Consider the following 19,333-nt stretch of genomic DNA (forward strand, 5'->3'; position numbering starts at 1 on the left):
TCACTCACCTGCCAATTTGAAAAATCTGCTAATTTGCAGAGGGCTTCCTCATCATTAATATGAATTAGTGATGCTATAAACTAATTCAAAATCAATTATTTTTAAAAAATGGGACTCAGACCAAGAAAGCTTAGCATCAGCCAAACTCTCCTGGCACACCATGGGCAAAAGGCCAACTCCACAGTGATATCTAAAGGTCACTTTATGAAGAATCCAAATAAAAATTACTCTCAAAATATTTTATCCATTAAAATTAGTTTATGAATAGAAATTAAACTTTAATGAGAGGACTTTGGGCCTTTGGGCTAGAATCTCACAACCAGAAAGAAAAGCAATTTTAACACTGACTTATGATATTTTCAGAAAGTTTAACCATTGATTTAAAGAATTCTGTTGGAATAATGCATGATAAAAGCTTTGGAAGTAAGAGCTATTGAATCTACAATTAAAAACTAATCATTTAGGGGCTTCCCTGGTGGTGCAGTGGTTAAGAATCCGCCTGCCAATGCAGGGGACATGGGTTCGAGCCCTGGTCTGGGAAGATCCCACATGCCACGGAGCAACTAAGCCCATGCACCACAACTACTGAGCCTGCGCTCTAGAGCCTGTGAGCCACAACTACTGGGCCTGTGTGCCACAACTACTGAGCCTGCGCTCCAGAGCCCGTGCTCTGCAACAAGAGAAGCCACTGCAATGAGAAGCCCACACACCGCAACGAAGAGCAGACCCCGCTCTCTGCAACTAGAGAAAGCCTGCGCACAGCAACGAAGACCCAATGCAGCCAAAAATAAATAAATAAAATAAAAAATTAAAAAACCCCAAAAAACTAATCATTTAAATCTTTTTCCCTATGGACAAGACACAAATAACAAGCTTTTTCTGCTCTTCTATCTCCAGAAATTCCATGAGAATCCAGAAATGGAAAAAAAAAAGTGAAGGTAAAACCTGCATCTAGCTGATTGACTATGAAAACTAAAAAAGCACTAAAAAGCATAAAATAGTATTGCTGAATACTGAAGAAAAATGAAAAACACCTGCAAACATTTTTCTACACATCCTGATTGTCTTTGTAATGTTGTTTAGTAGGTAGAACTACTTGCAAAACAAGTGCTGAGAATTGATAAATATTTATGGTGCCACCTGGTGATTTACTTCATGTTCAGCCAGTGCATTGATTTTGGATGTGATCAGTGCTGCCCACTCAGGAGCACATTCTCCTCTGCATATAATACAGGAAGCTGTACAGCTGGGGACCAGAGACTGTTACAAGTGCTCTGAAACCTCGGTGAGAAGAGTTGCCAACTAAAGGAAAAAATGAAAATGCAGAATGCTTTACTCTGCTTTTCCACAGATGTAACCACGACTTCATGCAAAACCTAAAGAAAATGGAAGCTCCTTTATTCCAGATAACCTGTAAATTCAGAATTCCACATATAATTTCCCTTAGATGAGCAGAGTATGTTATACATTAATATCCATCTCCTTTATGAATCCTTGATAAGATTTTAGTTGACAAGGAGAATGAGAAACAGGATCTGGATGCTGAATGATGGCTTTGGCAACATCATATGAGATGGCTTTTGGGTCTGCCACACAGTGTGAGTTTCTTTGTTGTGAGCATCTGTGCCAGGCCATTGAGAAACACCAGAAAGATGGTCATGGACATGACAATCACGTAGTGGCTGATGCTACAGAAGGAGAAAAAGAAACATGTTACAGGCAGAGAGAACACATAAGAGGAAAAGCATAAGATCCCTCTAACTAATGTTTCTAAATGTACAGTTGATCCTTGAAGAACTCAGGGATTAAGGGTGCCGACCCTCTGAGCAGTCGAAAATCAGCTTATAACTTTATAGTTGGCCTTCAGCATCCAAGGTTCCTAAGTATCTATGGTTTGGCATCCTTGCATTCAACCAACCACGGATCTTGTAGTACTGCAGCATTTACTATTGAAAAAAATCCACATATAAGTGGATCCATGCAGTTCAAACCCATGTTGTTCAAGGGTCAACTGTGTATATAAAATATACAGGGCTTCCCTGGTGGCGCAGTTGTTGAGAGTCTGCCTGCCGATGCAGGGGACACGGGTTTGTGCCCCGGTCCGGGAAGATCCCACATGCCGCGGAGTGGCTGGGCCCGTGAGCCATGACCGCTGAGCCTGTGCGTCCGGAGCCTGTGCTCCGCAACGGGAGAGGCCACAACAGTGAGAGGACCGTGTACCACAAAACAAACAAACAAACAAAAGTCTTTGCTCAGGGCTTCCCTGGTGGCGCAATGGTTGAGAGTCCGCCTGCTAACGCAGGGGACACGGGTTCATGCCCCGGTCCGGGAAGATCCCACATGCCGTGGAGCAGCTGGGCCCGTGAGCCATGGCCACCAAGCCTGCGCATCCGGAGCCTGTGCTCTGCAACGGGAGAGGCCACAACGGTGAGAGGCCCATGTACCGCAAAAAAAAATAAAAATAAAAATAAAAAAATAAAATAAAATAAAATATACAGAATTACAGAGGATACCAATGATTTTGAAATAGATATCAATATGTTAAAAAGGACAAATTTGTTGTAGAAGTAGTGATGAACATAATATTTTGAGATAGCTCCAACAACTATAATGATATGAAAATGTCTGATTGGTATTAGTAGTGCCTGTGTCTTTGTCACCATTAGAAACTGAATTTTAAAATTTAGCTTTTAGAAAAATAAAGATAATTTCCCCCCCTCTAATTCTTATATACTCTGAATAATATCCACAGACCCCCCAAGATGTCCCCAAGTTAAGTATTCTGATATATTAGAGCATGCCATCCCATGTTTTGACATAAGTTAGAAGTACTCTGACAAAACTACCAGCCACAAAGAAAGAAAAGTGTTACCCAAACTCAAATTCAGTGAAGCAAAAGTTTTAGTCAAAGAATCTAAACAAAAGAAAAGGGACACATCTCTCTATTAATCTCAGAGTCAAAGCTACTATCCCCAAGACGTTTGGAAAAAGATAGAATACGCTTAAAATTACTCAATCCCAGTTCCCATCTATCAGCAATATTAAATATTCAGTTTTTCTTTTTAAACACAGTACATAGTACATGGCTTGATGATAAATTTGGAAATATGGAAAGAAATTTAGGACACAGATCTGACAAATGTGCAACAAAGCAGAGGCTTCCTATAGTGATAATAGTACAGTATTGCCCAAGCTAAGCTTCAGTGCAGATTGGCAAGTTATTTATTCACAATGCCTATCAGAGTTGTGTTTAACTGTCTAACTTCATAATAGATTCACACATTTTACACTCTTCAACAAAGGTGAAGGGAAGGTTCCGCAGGCCTGTAACCAAGCTGGCTTGATGAAGGGAGGTCATATTTTCTCCCCTTTCCTCTCCTCTACCCACAGCAAACAGAAGTCCTGGTGTGGGTTAAAGAAGCCCCTTCCCAAGAATGGCCCCCAGGACAAGCCCCAGGGAACTTGTCTTAGGGCATCTGGGAAGGTGCCTTTTGGGTGCATCTAAAACAGGCCGATCAGAGAGGGACATGGAGACTAAGGGGAAAGGGAACAGCGGCCTGCAGGCCTCCCTTCCACCTTCTCAATAACTCCAGTCCAATAGGTGGGCAGCCCCCCAAAATGTCACACTGCTGACCCTAGGCCAACCTAGGCAAAGCTTCGCTGTGCTGTCAGGTAACTGCCCCATAGGCAAGGCCCCTCGAGGCCAGGAAAGAAGGGCCTCTACGCCACGCAGCTTTTATTTATTTATTTATTTTTGGTATTGTTATAAGCTTTTAAGTAAGAACCTCCTATTGTAAAGCTTTATGGTTTGATAAGATTTCCTTTGGAAAGGCACTGATTCCTATTTAGAATCTTTCTCTAGGTTCACTGGTTCATCTTGTAAAGTAAATTTGATATAGAAGAGTTGGCTAATTAAAAAATAAGAATGAGACCTAGTTATGTTAGAAATCTGGTTCTGGACTAGGGTAGGCTCCTGACCTAAAAAGAAAACAATAAGATTAGATCTTTAACTGCTAGCCAAATATTAACATTAAGTTAAGATTTTTGAAATGTTCATTTTCACTGTAAAAATAATGTAATAGAATATTGGACCTGGAATTTACTTAAATTTATGTGTGTACGTGTTTGTGTGTATGTGTGTTTGTATATTTTTTTAACCCTGAATTAATATGATATAGCTCTAATCTACCACTTAATTATGTAGATTTTACAAAGCTACTTTCCAACTTTAGTAGCTACAGAGGAAATAAATCACTGATAATTATTTATTTAAAAATGAAAACAATGATAAGACATTTTTATCATTCTACAAAGCCCTTCTGGGAATAAAACTATCTAGATATTTATTTTAACAGAATGCTCTTGAACAACTCATGCCAAAATAGACAAGATTATGTTACTAAAATTATGTGAGTTATGCTGAAGTTTTATCACACTTAAGTTGGTAACTGGTTGACTGATTTTACTTTAAACATTTTCCAAAGTGGGGCAATTCAAGTTTATCACAGCACAGAGGTGTTAGAAAACTAGAAGCTTAAAAAAAAAAAAATCAGAAAAACTTCCTTTTCCAGGAGATGGAGTAGGTGTACTTTCCCCTATTCTTCCTGCCAAGTACAACAAAAGCTCTGGGCATTGTATATAAAAGAAACATAAGAAGACTGAACAGTGGAAAGAATACACACAGGTTAAGGATCTTGGGACCCAAGGAATGACACAGTGGGTAGTTCCCTGGATTTTCTTTTTGCTGGAACAAATCGGAACGAACCAGAAATGCCAATGGACGTAGCCCAACCCCCCCCGAAACAACCCAACATGATAACAAAAGCCTACTCTCTAGCCAAAGGACAGACAAGGAATGGAGCAGGCCCAAAAGATGGACAACTTTTAGACAGTACCTGTTCCACTTCAGCCAGAAACCACAGAAAAAAGGGTGGTTCGGCTCCTCCCTGCTCCAGCAAAGGCCGAGTGGGGAGCCTACACTTCCACCCTCACCAGGCTGTGATGAGGTACTCCAATGCCCATCCATCCCTGACCCTGAACCCCCATGGCATGAGAGAACGCTGAGTAGGGAAGCTGGTACGTTCACCCAAACCTGCCAGTGACAAGCAATTCCCACTGCCCGACAGTGTCAGTGGAGACCACGTGAGAAGCCTCGACTTGCACCCCCGTCCAGCAGTAATGAGGGCCCCCCTCACTGGGGTAGTATCAGACGAGGCCCAGTGGAGAGTCATTCACCTCCGCCCAGAGTTAACAAGGCCATTCCCCTCCCCACTGTGATGTTAGTGGAGGTCATGTAGGGGAGCAATAAGGACTTCCAGCCCTTCCTAGCCATGGAAATACCAGGGGAGGCCCAGTGGGGAACTGTAATTCCTTCCCCTGCCCTGTAATAACGAGGAGACCCCTTTGGGCGTCAATGGAGGCTGAGTGGGGAACCTGGATTTCTACTCCACAGTCAGTCAAAAAACAGTTTGGTAGTTTCTTATAAAACTAAACATGCAACTACTATATGACCCAGCAAGTGTACTTCTGGACATTTATCCCAAAGAAATGAAAACTGATGTTCACAAGAATGTTTAGAGGCTTAATTCATAATAGCCCCAAACTGGAAATAACCTCAATGTTCTTCAATGGGTGAATGACTAAACAAACTGTGGTACATCCATACTACAGAATACTACTCCGAAAGAAGAAGGAATGAACTAGTGAAACACACAACAGGGCTTCCCTGGTGGCTCAGTGGTTGCGAGTCCACCTGCCGATGCAGGGGACATGGGTTTGTGCCCTGGTCAGGGAAGATACCACATGCCGCGGAGCGGCTGGGCCCGTGAGCCATGGCCGCTGAGCCTGCGCGTCCGGAGCCTGTGCTCCGCAACGGGAGAGACCACAACAGTGAGAGGCCCGCGTACTGCAAAGCAACAACAACAACAACAACAAAAAACCCCACAACAACCTGGATGAATCACCGGAGAATTATGCTGAGCAAAGAAGGCTAATCCCATAACGTTACATACTGTATAATTCCACATATGTAACACTCATGAAATAACAAAACTCCAGAAATGAAAAAAAGATTAATGGTTGCCAGGGGTTAAGGAGGGATGGAAGCAAGAAGGAAGTGGTTTTGCCAATAAAAGGACAACACGAAGGATCCTGTATTGATAGAAGCTGTTCTGTATCTTGACAATATGAACGTCAATATCCTGGTTGTTCTATAGCTTTGTTGCATGAAGTTACCCTTGGGGGTAACTGGGTAAATGGAGTACAGGATTTCTGTATTATCTCTTACAATCTCAGGTGACCCCATAATTATCTCAAAATAAAATGTTTAATTGAAAACAACTGGCAGCTTGCAGACAACACAAAAACAGGAAGTGGGCTGGCTTGCGCTAAAGGGTCCTAGATTGCTGACCTCTGCCCTAGGCTGTCAGGTCCCTGGAGGCAGGGACCATGGTCCCCGTTTCTCTCCCCACTGCATCTTTAAGGTCCAGTTCAAGGCCCTGTGGGCCCTTCAGTATTTGTTAAATTATTTAAAATGGTAATTTGTAATTAAAAGAAATCAGAAAATCTTCTTTTGTTTTATATACTCTGGTAGATTTAGCCTGGACTGAAATCAGACTCCCCTAAAATAAAAGTCATAGACATATAATCAAAATTAAATGATAAAAGACAAAATCCCAAAATATTTAAAGAAACAAAGAGTCTCTCCCAAAATGAAGTAAAACTAGCCCTAGGAGAAATTAAAACATAAAGATAAGTGTAATTCTGGCATTAGAATCAATAATCAGAACCAGGGAATGGAACAGAAAGCACCGTACACTAAAGATAAAGGAACCATCACAAAAAACTCATGCCTGTTCTGGCTACGCTCACTTTAATTTTATGGGCACAGATGAGATTTGGTTCTCATGAATGCCTCAATTCTGACTGCACACTTGTGAATTATTTTTCTGTCTCCAAGTCAAACCATTTAATGTCCTTTCTTCTCTCCTCAAAGTTCTATCACCTTCCTCCCCTCTCAGGAGATGACTTTGCTTATTTGAGAAAACTTTACTGAGAGCTAAGAGAGAACTTCTCTTCTTGCTCCAAACCTACTAAAACACCCATATCTGTCCATATTTCCTCCTGCACCTGATCCTGTCTAAAACAAACCCCTCCACTTCTGTTCTGGATCCTGTTCCAACTTTCCTACCAAAGGACTTTACTTTTGCAATGATTCCCCCGCCTCTCTTATAGCGACATTTTCCCCTTCTCTAAAGCGAGCAAAGCTGTCACCACGGAGATGTGTAATTTCTCTCATTCTAAAAATAAAAGAAAAACTCTCCCAAGATCCCATGGCTTCCTCTGGCACCATCCTAATTTAAGGCATTTTAAATTTGATATGTAAAACCCAGCTCTTAATTTCCCAAATCTTCCTTCATCAACTTCTCTTTTCTGAGGGGTTTCTCCATCTAGGGAAATGGTTTTACCCTTCATTCACTTAGTTACTCAAGATAAAAAACCTAGGAGTCAGGGCTTCCCTGGTGGCGCAGTGGTTGGGAGTCTGCCTATTGATGCAGGGGACACGAGTTCGTGCCCTGGTCCGGGAAGATCCCACGTGCCATGGGAGAGGCCACAACAGTGAGAGGCCCATGTACCGCAAAAAAAAGAAAAAAAAAAAAAACCTAGGAGTCACCCTTGATTCTCACCTTTTCTTCTCCTAGCACATCCAGCCCATTAACAAATTCCACTCACCTCTCTTTCAGAATACTTTGTAAATCTAGCCTCTTGTTACCATTTTGAATCACTGCCCTAGTCGAAGCTGTCATCATCTCTAGTTTAGAATACTACAAGAGCCTGTTAACCAATCTTCCTCTTCTCTCTCTCGATCCCTGAGTATGTTCTCCATATTGGCCAAAGTGTTGTTTCCAAATGTAAAGCGTATCAAATACCTCCCTGCTCAAGAGTCTAATGCTTTGCCTTATACTTGGAATAAATTCCTAATTCCTTACAATGACCTTCAAAGCCATAAGTAACATCAACTGTCTTTCTGAACTCTCTCCTTATCATGTTTCTCCTCACACCTTTCTCGTCACAATAACCTTCATGTTTTCAAAAGTAATGACATCGGGGGCTTCCCTGGTGGCGCAGTGGTTGAGAGTCCGCCTGCCGATGCAGGGGACACGGATTCGTGCCCCGGTCCGGGAAGATCCCACATGCCGTGGAGCGGCTGGGCCCGTGAGCCACGGCCGCTGAGCCTGCGCATCCGGAGCCTGTGCTCCGCAACGGGAGAGGCCACAACAGTGAGAGGCCCGCGTACCGCAAAAAAAAAAAAAAAAAAAAAAAAAAAAGTAATGACATCGGGAAATGGTTATCATAGAAAGCCAACTTAAAAAAAAAAACCTGTATATGTTTGCATATAAATTAAGTCTAAAAGGAGATACATCAACCTGTTGGACAGAGGTTAACTCTGAGACATTGAATTATGTGTGACTTCTTACTTTTTCTACATGCTTTCTGTATTTTCTAAAATGAGCTTGTGATACGTTTCTATTTATGTGATGTTTACAAATTATGGTAGGTTTAGACATAGAACTCTTGGCCGAGCTCATAATTATCACAGAAATCTTCAACTCTCTCCCATTTCTGTTCCTCACAGGACATTTCAAAATCTGCAATGGTTCCTGAGATAAAAATCCTCCAGCCAATAAGCTGCATATAATGGTCACAATTCTTCATGTTATAAGAAGGTTCACTCCCCAACCCAGGGACTGGAGTTTGGAGTCAGAGGTGAGATGAGGGATGGAGTGCAAACTGCCCAGTCTACAGCCTCGAGGATCAAATCCAGGACAGCCCAATCTGACCCTGGTTCCATGGGAAGACCAGGCAAGGAGGTTAGGAGGCAGGTAGATGAAGGAAAGCCATGAGGATTGTAAAAGGTTACACTATAAAACGAATATACAGAATGTGGCCTATCCATACAATGGAACACTATTCAGCAATGAAAGGGAACAAAGTACTGATCCATGCTACAACATAAAGGAATGCCCAAAACATCACACTAACTGGAAGAAGACAGATGTGAAAGACTACATATTGTATGATTCCATTTATTGAAATGTCCAGAATAGGCAAATCTGTAGAGACAGAAAGCAGATTAGTGGTTTCCTGGGGCCAGGTATGGGAATTGCATAGAACTGAATTAGGCACGGGAGAATTTTTTGAGTGACATTCAAAAATATTCAAATATTCAACAACTAGATTGTGGTGATGGTTGCACAACTCCATAAATCTGCTGAAAAATCACTGAAGTGATTTAAATCATTTAAAACCTTAAAATGGATGAATTTTATGATATATAAATTATACCTCAATAAAGCTGTAAAACAAAAAGAAGAGATTATATTCTAGCAGATGTTTTTTCCATTAAATTTTACTATCACTTTTAGGTGTTTTTAAAAACTTTAAAATATTAAATATGACTTGATCTCTTAACAAAGTAGTTTTGTAAAACCAGAAAGTAGGTGACCCATCCTCAAATTTAGTGACAGTCTGTTTATAAAAGGTATTCCACAGATCACCTATCTCCTTGGCCTGAAGTGGCCTGAAATCATGGACTCTTGGCTCATTTAAGCAACATCGTTGGCAGGGAACAGTTGTGAAGCTCATCATCTTCGTGCCACTGAGTCTAAGGCATTCAGTTTGTTATATTTTCCATCAATCAAGTCTTGGTGTCATCACAGCATAGCAGAGTTAAAGGAGCATCAGCTTTACTTGAAATGAGTCCCGCTGTTCCCACTCTCTCCCCTTGACTATTCTGACAGCATTTAAATCAGTAATTCTAAAGGTATGCATATGAGATGGTAGAGGGACAGGGTCTGTGTGTGGAGGGGCATACAGAATCACCAGGCAGCCCTGTTCAACGTGTACAATGGGTGATAAAAGGTTGATTATACTTCTCAATTAGGATAATGGGCAATAGAAGCAGGTCCTATCTGTCAGATGTACTGGGAAAGAAACAGGTTGAGAATCACTGATTTTAATAAAGCTTAGTATTCATTGTCAAGTGTAAAGATATTTTATAGCACTTATTAATTACATTTAGGAGGATATTAAAATATTACTGAACTTAATGATAAGTTTTCACTATATCTAAAGATAGAAGTGATACTTTAGTTGTCATTTATATTTTAATAATGTATAACAATAGTGCATGTAGGAAACAAAGTCCAAATGAATACCACTATCAAACTAAAGTTCAAACTGATGATGATGACTATTCACCTCATATCAAATACATTCAGAACATAAATTTAAATCTATGTTTTTATAGTTATGAAAATTCCCTCAAAGGAATTTTTTCTGTAGTTTAAAAAATGCACTTCTCTCAGTATGCAATATAAAAGGCAATACTCTGTAAAGTTTATGGCCTGCTATAAATGAAGAAACTGTGTAAAAGAGCAAAAGAAGAAAATGCTAAATTACAGCTCTGTCGGCCCAACTCAGTTTCATGGCCTGGGTAGGATATTTTTCACATGGCTGTTGAAAAAAACACCTGATGCCACAAGGTTCTCCAGAAAACCACAGAAATTACACCTACGGTTTCAGGTGATCATACTGACTGGAGTGTATTGCTTTAACAGTTTCCATTAAAGTCTGGTAAAGTCTGCTCCAAAGATGCATTTTGAACATATTGGACTACACTTACAAACAGATATCCTGTCTTATGCCCTAGCAATGCAATCTTTATTTTTAAAGACACTATTATTTATTAACCTGAAACTCATAGCTGAGGAATCTCTCCAACTTATTTTGAAAACCCACTGCAGTCCCCACGACGGCACTACAGACATTACAGATACATGTCAGACTGCATTCATGGGGGTCTTTAGCCCCTAGTCCTCTCTCAAATTCTAGGACAAGTTCTCACCATTTATGTATTTATAAAGCAATAAAATAGTGAGGACAAAAGGACAACATTCCATTCCTGTGAATAATAGGCATGGAATGGCTGAAGTTATTAACTGTATTACTAATACAAAGGAGTTTGGAAATAAAATTTGTCACAAAGGGAAACCACTGCAGGAGCACAATTCAAATAACCCTGGTTCCCATTAAGGAAATTATGACAGTAAGTTTAATAATATCTGCAACATGACAAGGAACTGCTCAGCTTTTCAAATGTATATCCACATAGGAATAATTAGAAAGCCAAAACTTAAAAGCAATATTCTCACAAATAAAATGCAGGAAAAAGTAGAATAATGAAGTTTTGATAGGTGAACCTTATTATATGGCGCTTTAGTTTTGGATCTTGAAGTGTATTTTCCCCCACTATCCAAGCCTTTTCCTGGCAATCAATCAGATGCTTATGAAGATGCATGAACCACTTCTGCACATTAGACCTGTATCACATGGTTCACTGCGGTACTATATGCCATTACTCTTATACAGGATGCAAAGGAAAGATTTTAGAATTCTAACTCACCGACAAGAGCAGCAGCAGCAACGAAAACCTCACCTTGCAGCATCAATTGGGGCAATTCCACTTAGAAAGCTTAATTCCACTAACTCAGATTTCATTCTGTCTCTCCATCCTGACCTCTTCCACCTCCCCGCTCCCCATCATCTTCCTTTCTCAAGTAGGCATCTTTTGTACAATACAGTAAAAGACAAAGAAGACACACAGAGCAGAGCAAAGAGATATTTCAGCAGGAATGACCGGGAGAGGATGTGGTTCATTTACGTAGGATGGTTCAATGTTCTCACTGATGAATAGAACTGAGCTCTGAAATCTGAAGTCTCAGAGCAAGCATCCCAGTTTACCTATGGGAGTTAGACTCGTGATGATGAAGCATTGAGACTGAGATAAACTGAGGTTTAACGTAACTTATTAACTGGCTACACCTTTATTCTCTTCCCATCCACTTTGGATTTTTAATGTTGTATAGATGAGGATGTGAAGATTACACCAGGACAAAAGGCATAAACCGGGGCTTCCCTGGTGGCGCAGTGGTTGAGAGTCCGCCTGCCGATGCAGGGGACGCAGGTTCGTGCCCCGGTCTGGGAAGATCCCACATGCCACGGAGCGGCTGGCCCCATGAGCCATGGCCGCTGGGCCTGCGCGTCCGGAGCCTGTGCTCCATAACGGGAGAGGCCACAACAGTGAGAGGCCCACGTACCGCAAAAAAAAACAAAACAAAAAAGGCATAAACCAGGACTGCTCCAGGTAAACCTGGACATACGATCACTGTATGTGTAGGGCAGCTCCCTTTATAAAAAAATACTGTTACCACAAAATATTTCTACAGCACAGTTTTTACCCTGTATAGCATTAATTAACTATATACTATTTTAATATGTAATATAAATGAAGTACAGTACTGAAACATGGAGTTAGCGTCCTTTTCTCATGGCTAGTGCTGCTGAGGGAGGGGTCATTAATGCATTCACAGCCTACAAGTGCTAATGCACCATTCTGTTTCCCTTGATTTGAATGATGCTCATTGTTTGTTTTATGCCTCTGCAGCCTCTTTTTTGCTATTATTTTGTGCTTTGATGAACACTTTATTTCCCGTGATGGTTGTGTAAAGGAATGCAAGGAAGAGGCCTGGAGGTACCAGACGCGTGCCAAGAAGAACGTCACACTAGATATTAAATTCAAGTTTTGCAATGGGTCAAAGCCTCTTTTAGTAACAAAAATAAAGATAGATAAACTGGACTATATCAAAATTTAAAACTTCTGTGCAAAGGACATAATCAACAGAGTGAAAAAGCAAACTACAGAATGGGAGAAAGTATTTGCAAATCATATATCTGATAAGGGGTTAATGTCCAAAATACATAAAGAACTCCTACCACTCAACAATAAAAAACCAAATAACTCAAATGAAAAATGGGCAAAGGACTTGACCAGATATTTTGCCAAAGAAGACATACAAATAGCCAACAGGCACATGAGAAATGCTCAACATCACGAACCATTAGGGAAATGCAAATCAAAACTACAATGAGATATACTTCACACCCATCAATCAGGGTGGCTACTATCAAAAAAAGAAAAGAAAACAAGGATTGGTGAGAATGTGGAGAAATTAGTCTTCTGCACTACTGGTAGGAATAAAATGGCACAACTGCTATGAAACACATTATGGCAGTTCCTCAAAAGATTAAAAACAGAACTACCATATGATCCAGCAATCTAATTTCTGGGTGTGTATCTCAAAGAACTGAAAGCAGGGACTTGAATGGATAATGAACACCCATGTTATAGTAGCATTATTCACAGTAGCCAAAGGTGGGAGCAACCTATGTGCCCACTGAGGGATGAATGGATAGACAAAGTGTGATATACACATACAATGGAATATTATTCAGCCTTCAAAAGGAAGAAAATTCTGATATGTGCTCCAACATGGATGAGCCTTCAGGACATTACCCTAAGTGAAATTAGCCAGATACCAAAGGACAAATATTGTGTGACTCCACCTATACAAGGTACCTAGAGTAGCCAAACTCATAGAGACAGGAAGTAGAAAAGTGGATTCCAGGGGCTGAGAGGAAGGGAAAATGGGGAGCTGCTGTTTAATGGGTATAGAGATTCAGTTATGCAAGATGAAAGAGTTCTGGAGATTAGTTGTACAGCAATGTGAATATATTTAATAAAACTGAGCTGTACACTTTAAAATGCTTAAGGTGGTTTTTTATATTATGTACATATTATGATAATTTTTTTAAAGAAAAGAAAAACATTATCAAGGAAAAAGACTGTCAAAGTTGGCAATTTGGATTTAGTGCAAAGTACTATGACATGGTAATGGGCCCTGTAACATCGCTGAAGCCTGGGAGGACAGACCTTGAAGGAAGCAGGAAAAAATTATGCCTGGAAGCACAGAATAACTTCAGGGATCAAAAGAGAATTGAAGCCTGACTGTTAAGGTTATGACACCAGGAGCACTTAAGGATAATGCTTAATCACTCTGATGGTGCTGGTTTAGTTCGTTCCTCTATTTCCAGACACACATTCTACCCCACCTGTCACTCCACGGAATGAACTTGTATAAAAAAGGCAGTCAAGGGGCTTCCCTGGTGGTGCAGTGGTTGAGAGTCCGCCTGCCGATGCAGGGGACACGGGTTCGTGCCTCGGTCTGGGAAGATCCAACATGCTGCGGAGCGGCTGGGCCCGTGAGCCATGGCTGCTGAGCCTGCGTGTCCGGAGCCTGTGCTCCGCAACGGGAGAGGCCACAGCAGTGAGAGGCCCGCATACCGCAAAATAAATAAATAAACAAACAAACAAACAAATAAATAAATAAAAGGCAGTCAAGATTCCTAACTCCTAGGCAATAACTCACTTGTGGAAGTAACATCTAAAATATTAAAGCTCCAGTAGAACCAAAGTACATGGCTGCTCACTTATATGCCAACAGAATGTACACTGTAGTTTTGTATTCAAGGTTCTCCAAGTTTAGGTTCCCAAAGGCTATTTTCTGGAAATTTGTTTACCCAAAACCTAAGGTTTCTGAAATTCAACTTATTTATCACACTCCAGATGAGTAGGCATTGGGCTTTTTCACCTCTATGCTTTGCTCATATCCATTATGTCTGCCAAAAATACTCTAAGTCCCTTAACTGAAATTATACCCTTCATTCAAGGCCCAGCTCAAATGCTGACCTTGAGCAATGTTTTCTCAGTCACTGAAGTCGGAATTGAAGCGGCCTCCATTCGGTATTCACATAATGCTTAAGCATATGCTGCCTCGTTTTACAGTTATTCTGTCTTACAACCCTGAATGCAGGGGCCATGTGTCAGAGTCATATCCTTCCAGGGCTGGAATATTCCTTATAAGTTATACAGTAGAACTTCCCCCTCAGTGCTTGAATTCCCTACGAAAAACTCTGATGCAGGAGTTATCTATCTCTAGCAGTGGGGCATCACCAAGTCTTGAGGAGGCAATTCCATTCATCTTTGGGCCCTTGGTAACACCTGGGAATGCTTCATGGCTGGTGAATGCTCACTATATACTTTTTCCTGAAGAAATTATCTATATATTAAATGTACATACAATGCAAAAAACTGAAACCTACGTATTCCATGTTATTGTTAAAGTCTTTCAGAGCCAGTTTCCTCTGCTGTAAAGTAGAAATAATTATATTTTCTTCACATCACTGTCATTAAAACTAATGAAATAACCTATGTAAAACTCGTAATACACTGTGTGCAATAAATGACATTTTAATACTAATTATTATATCGATTTAATACCTTTCTCAATAATCCTTAACTTTACTCATTTGCTGCTTAATTTAATCTGGCTTTTCCCCAGATTTGGGTATAAGTTTTTTTTCTGTGGCAAAACAATCCAATCCTCCAAAAGGTTCTGGAAACTTCTAGTGATCCCAGAAAGGAGGAGAGATAAACATGATTGCATTAAATTCCTTAAAACAGTTTAACTTAACATTTCTAAAGAAAGACATTGCAGAATTTTCCAGAGAAAAACGGTGACTATCTTTAAACAAGCAACATGAAAGACTGGGAAAGAGAGAAAATAATTTTTGGACAAAGAAGGATACAGGACTTCCGGAGTGGATCAAGGGCTGATGTTGATGCCAGAAGGTGGAAAATGAAATGCTAAAAAGGGTATTCTTTCTCTTTCTCTCTCTTTCCCTCCCTCTCTTCTTCCCTGCCTCCTCCCCACCCCTCCCTTTCTCTTCCTTCTTTTCTTCTTTCTTTTTCTTCTTTTTGATGAAACAGTATATTACTAGAGAGGAAGAAAAGAAAAGGTAATTTGAGGGGTTGGTGTTCAGGGGAACGTTCTGCTAATTAAGTTTTAGATGAAAGACTGAAGATGACAGAAAGGGAACAGGGCCAACAGTGCTGAATGGAATGGGATCCGTGAAGAACTGACAAGAGATGGATGTGAACAAGAGGGCACAATGTAATGAGAAAGACAGGATTAGAGTTGTTGCTCAATAAGTACTTGTTGAGTGAAAGCATGAAAGACTAAATAAGTCAGTAAGTGGGGGAAAAGGTCCTGAATTCTGGGATCCAATGCTGAAAAGAAATCTCTACTGGAATCCTGAGTAAAAGGTAACCAAGGTCAGCAAAGGTGACGCAGCTAACGAAAATTTCTGATCAGGGCCTTGCTCATGGGTATCTTGATTCATCACTATGTCCGTGAATTTGCCCTTAACTCTCTGTAGCCCTAGCAAAAGTCCTTCTAGGGCACACACAAAGCTTCAGAATTTCATAAGCATCACAGTACTGCAGCGTTTCTTTAACCGTATCTTTTAACTCTCCTAGGAAGAGAGTCTTCTTTATGTCACAAGGTTTTTCTCTCAACCACCAGTATGAGACTATCTGTTGCCATCTTCTGACATAAATAAGACGCCACTTTGCCAGCCGTGCAGTCTGGCAGTGCGTGCTTGGGTCTGGGGTGCCTGGCAGCAGCCTGCATGCCCCGTGACGGCCTTCCTCTAGCACAAAGCTGCCACCAGCCTCATTCCCTGCTTCTCAGTATTTTCTCTTTGAGGACACAACTCCGCTCTGTACACTCAACAAAGGCCTCTGGCCCCAAACAGGACTTTTCTGACCTAAGATGCCCTTACTCTTGGCTCATACCCTCCTAATCAATATTTCTTTCTCCTGTAAATCCTAGATTTATATTATTCAAAACTTTGCAGTGAATGGTCCCTTTGCAACAATCACAAACATGGGATTAGACACAGAGCCACTTTTCAAAAAGAGGTTATTAGAATTACAAAACAAAGACTCCGGGGAATTCTAAGTAGAGGCACTTAGGGGCAGTGGAAGTACACAGCCCTGGTGCCCAAGTGCTGCCTCCCTGACCTGCTCAGCCATTTACAGGCTCTGTGGCATGAGCAAGTTGCACTCTCCTTAGGGCCACGGGGTCCTCAACTGTAAAATGAGGCAGTAAATATATCCGTGGTGGAAAATAATGTGTACTTCACAGTGCTATGCTAAAGATCACATGAAATAATGTGCTGGGAGATACTGTAAACATGGTGGCACAATACCAGTGTTGGTTATTAGTGCTACAGCTGTGACCAGGGGCAAGCCTTTGGCATCCTGAGCCTCCTACTCAAGTTTGAGCTTCTGTCTTGTTTTGCCTTTTGCCAAATATAAACAGATTCCCTGGTCTCTGAACTGCCTGTATCATGCCTCTCAGGGCCCATGTCTCAAATAACCAACTGCTGGGTACGAGATTCTGTGTTGCAATGCCTTGCTCTGACCTTGCGGGGATGGGTCACTACTCTACGCCATGAACGGGCTTACTACATTTGAGCCCCGATGCTGGACCCCAGTTCTGACACAGGGTAACCAGATCTAGGGACATTCATGCCTTCCAACTATAATATCATTCCTCACATCACTCATGGCTGAAACGAAATGATAACAAAATCTCAAAAGGAGGTAGGAGGGTATTCCCAGGTGATAACGGCCTTATTTCTCCTTCCCTTTCCAATTAAGCTTGAAAGAGTGGTCTGGACTTCTAACTCTACTTCCTGACCTCCCATTTCATTTATGACTTTCCCTTTAATTTTTTTTTTTTGAATTAGAACCTTTTTGTTGTTGTTGTTATTTCAGTATATTAACAATATACTTATTTCCTGTTTCTCTTCATCTTCCTCATTTTTCTTTTTTTAAAAAAATAGTCATCAATTTTATACACATCAGTGTATACATGTCAATCCCAATCTCCCAGTTCATCACACCACCACTGCCACTCCCCCGCCACATTCCCCCCTTGGTGTCCGTAAGTTTGTTCTCTACATCTGTGTCTCAATTTCTGCCCTGCAAACTGGTTCATCTGTACTATTTTTCTAGGTTCCACAAATATGCATTAATATACGATATTTGTTTTTCTCTTTCTGACTTAGTTCACTCTGTATGACAGTCTCTAGATCCATCCACATCTCAACAAATGACCCAATTACATTAGTTTTTACGGCTGAGTAATATTCCACTGTATATATGTACCACATCTTCTTTATCCGTTTGTCTGTCGATGGGCATTTAAGTTGCTTCCATGACCTGGCTATTGTAAACAGTGCTGCAATGAACATTGGGGTGCATGTGTCTTTTTAAATTATGGTTTTCTCTGGGTATATGCCCAGTAGTGGGATTGCTGGATCATATGGTAATTCTATTTTTAGTTTTTAAGGAACCTCCATACGGTTATGGTGTATCTCCATAGTGGCTGTATCAATTTACATTCCCACCAACGGTGCAACAGGGTTCCCTTTTCTCCACACCCTCTCCAGCATTAGTTGTTTGTAGATTTTCTGATGATGCCCATTCTAACTGGTGTGAGGTGATACCTCATTGTAGTTTTGATTTGCATTTCTCTAATAAGTAGTGATGTTGAGCAGCTTTTCATGTGCTTCTTGGCCATCTGTATGTCTTCTTTGGAGAAATGTCTATTTAGGTCTTCTGCCCATTTTTGGATTGGGTTGTTTGTTTTTTTTAATATTGAGCTGCATGAGCTGTTTATATGTTTTGGAGATTAATCCTTTGTCCGTTGATTTGTTTGCAAATATTTTCTCCCATTCTGAGGGTTGTCTTTTCATCTTGTTTGTAGTTTCCTTTGCTGTGCAAAAGCTTTGAAGTTTCATTAGGTCCCATTTTTTTATTTGTTTTTATTTCCATTACTCTAGGAGGTGGATCAAAAAAGATCTTGCTGTGATTTATGTCAAAGAGTGTTCTTCGGGGCTTCCCTGGTGGCGCAGTGGTTGAGAGTCCGCCTGCCGATGTAGGGGACACGGGTTCGTGCCCCGGTCTGGGAGGATCCCACATGCCGCAGAGCGGCTGGGCCCGTGAGCCATGGCCGCTGAGCCTGTGCTCCGGAGCCTGTGCTCCGCAAGGGGAGAGGCCACAGCAGTGAGAGGCCCGCCTATCGCAAAAAAAAAAAAGAGTGTTCTTCCTATGTTTTCCTCTAAGAGTGTCTGGTCTTACGTTTAGGTCTCTAATCCATTTTGAGTTTATTTTTGTGTATGGTGTTAGGGAGTGTTCTAATTTCATTCTTTTACATGTAGCTGTCCAGTTTTCTCAGCACCACTTATTCAAGAGGCTGTCTTTTCTCCATTGTATATTCTTGCCTCCTTTGTCATATATTAGTTGACCATAGGTGCATGGGTTTATCTCTGGGCTTTCTATCTTGTCCCATTGATCTATGTTTCTGTTTTTGTGCCACTACCATATTGTCTTGATTACTGTAGCTTTGTAGTATAATCTGAAGTCAGGGAGTCTGATTCCTCCAGCTCCTTTTCTTCCCTCAAGACTGCTCTGGCTATTCGGGGTCTTTTGTATCTCCATACAAATTTTAAGATTTTTTGTTCT

The 19,333-nt window shown here is 40.9% G+C and overlaps 1 protein-coding gene across 1 annotated transcript in view; it reads right to left on the reverse strand.

Moving 5' to 3' along the window:
- Positions 1 to 1,364: 1,364 nt before the first annotated feature.
- Positions 1,365 to 19,333, reverse strand: part of PIGN (phosphatidylinositol glycan anchor biosynthesis class N) — a gene marked incomplete at its 5' end in the record, with an annotated part of 94,279 nt that continues 76,310 nt past the window's right edge. The window contains one exon of the mRNA XM_079717020.1: positions 1,365 to 1,688. Within this exon, the coding sequence (XP_079573146.1) occupies positions 1,565 to 1,688 (124 nt within the window). The 3' untranslated portion in view covers positions 1,365 to 1,564. The remainder of the gene's footprint in view (positions 1,689 to 19,333) is intronic.

This window comes from Hyperoodon ampullatus, assembly GCF_949752795.1.
Source record: "Hyperoodon ampullatus genome assembly, chromosome: 13".
Taxonomy (NCBI): domain Eukaryota; kingdom Metazoa; phylum Chordata; class Mammalia; order Artiodactyla; family Ziphiidae; genus Hyperoodon; species Hyperoodon ampullatus.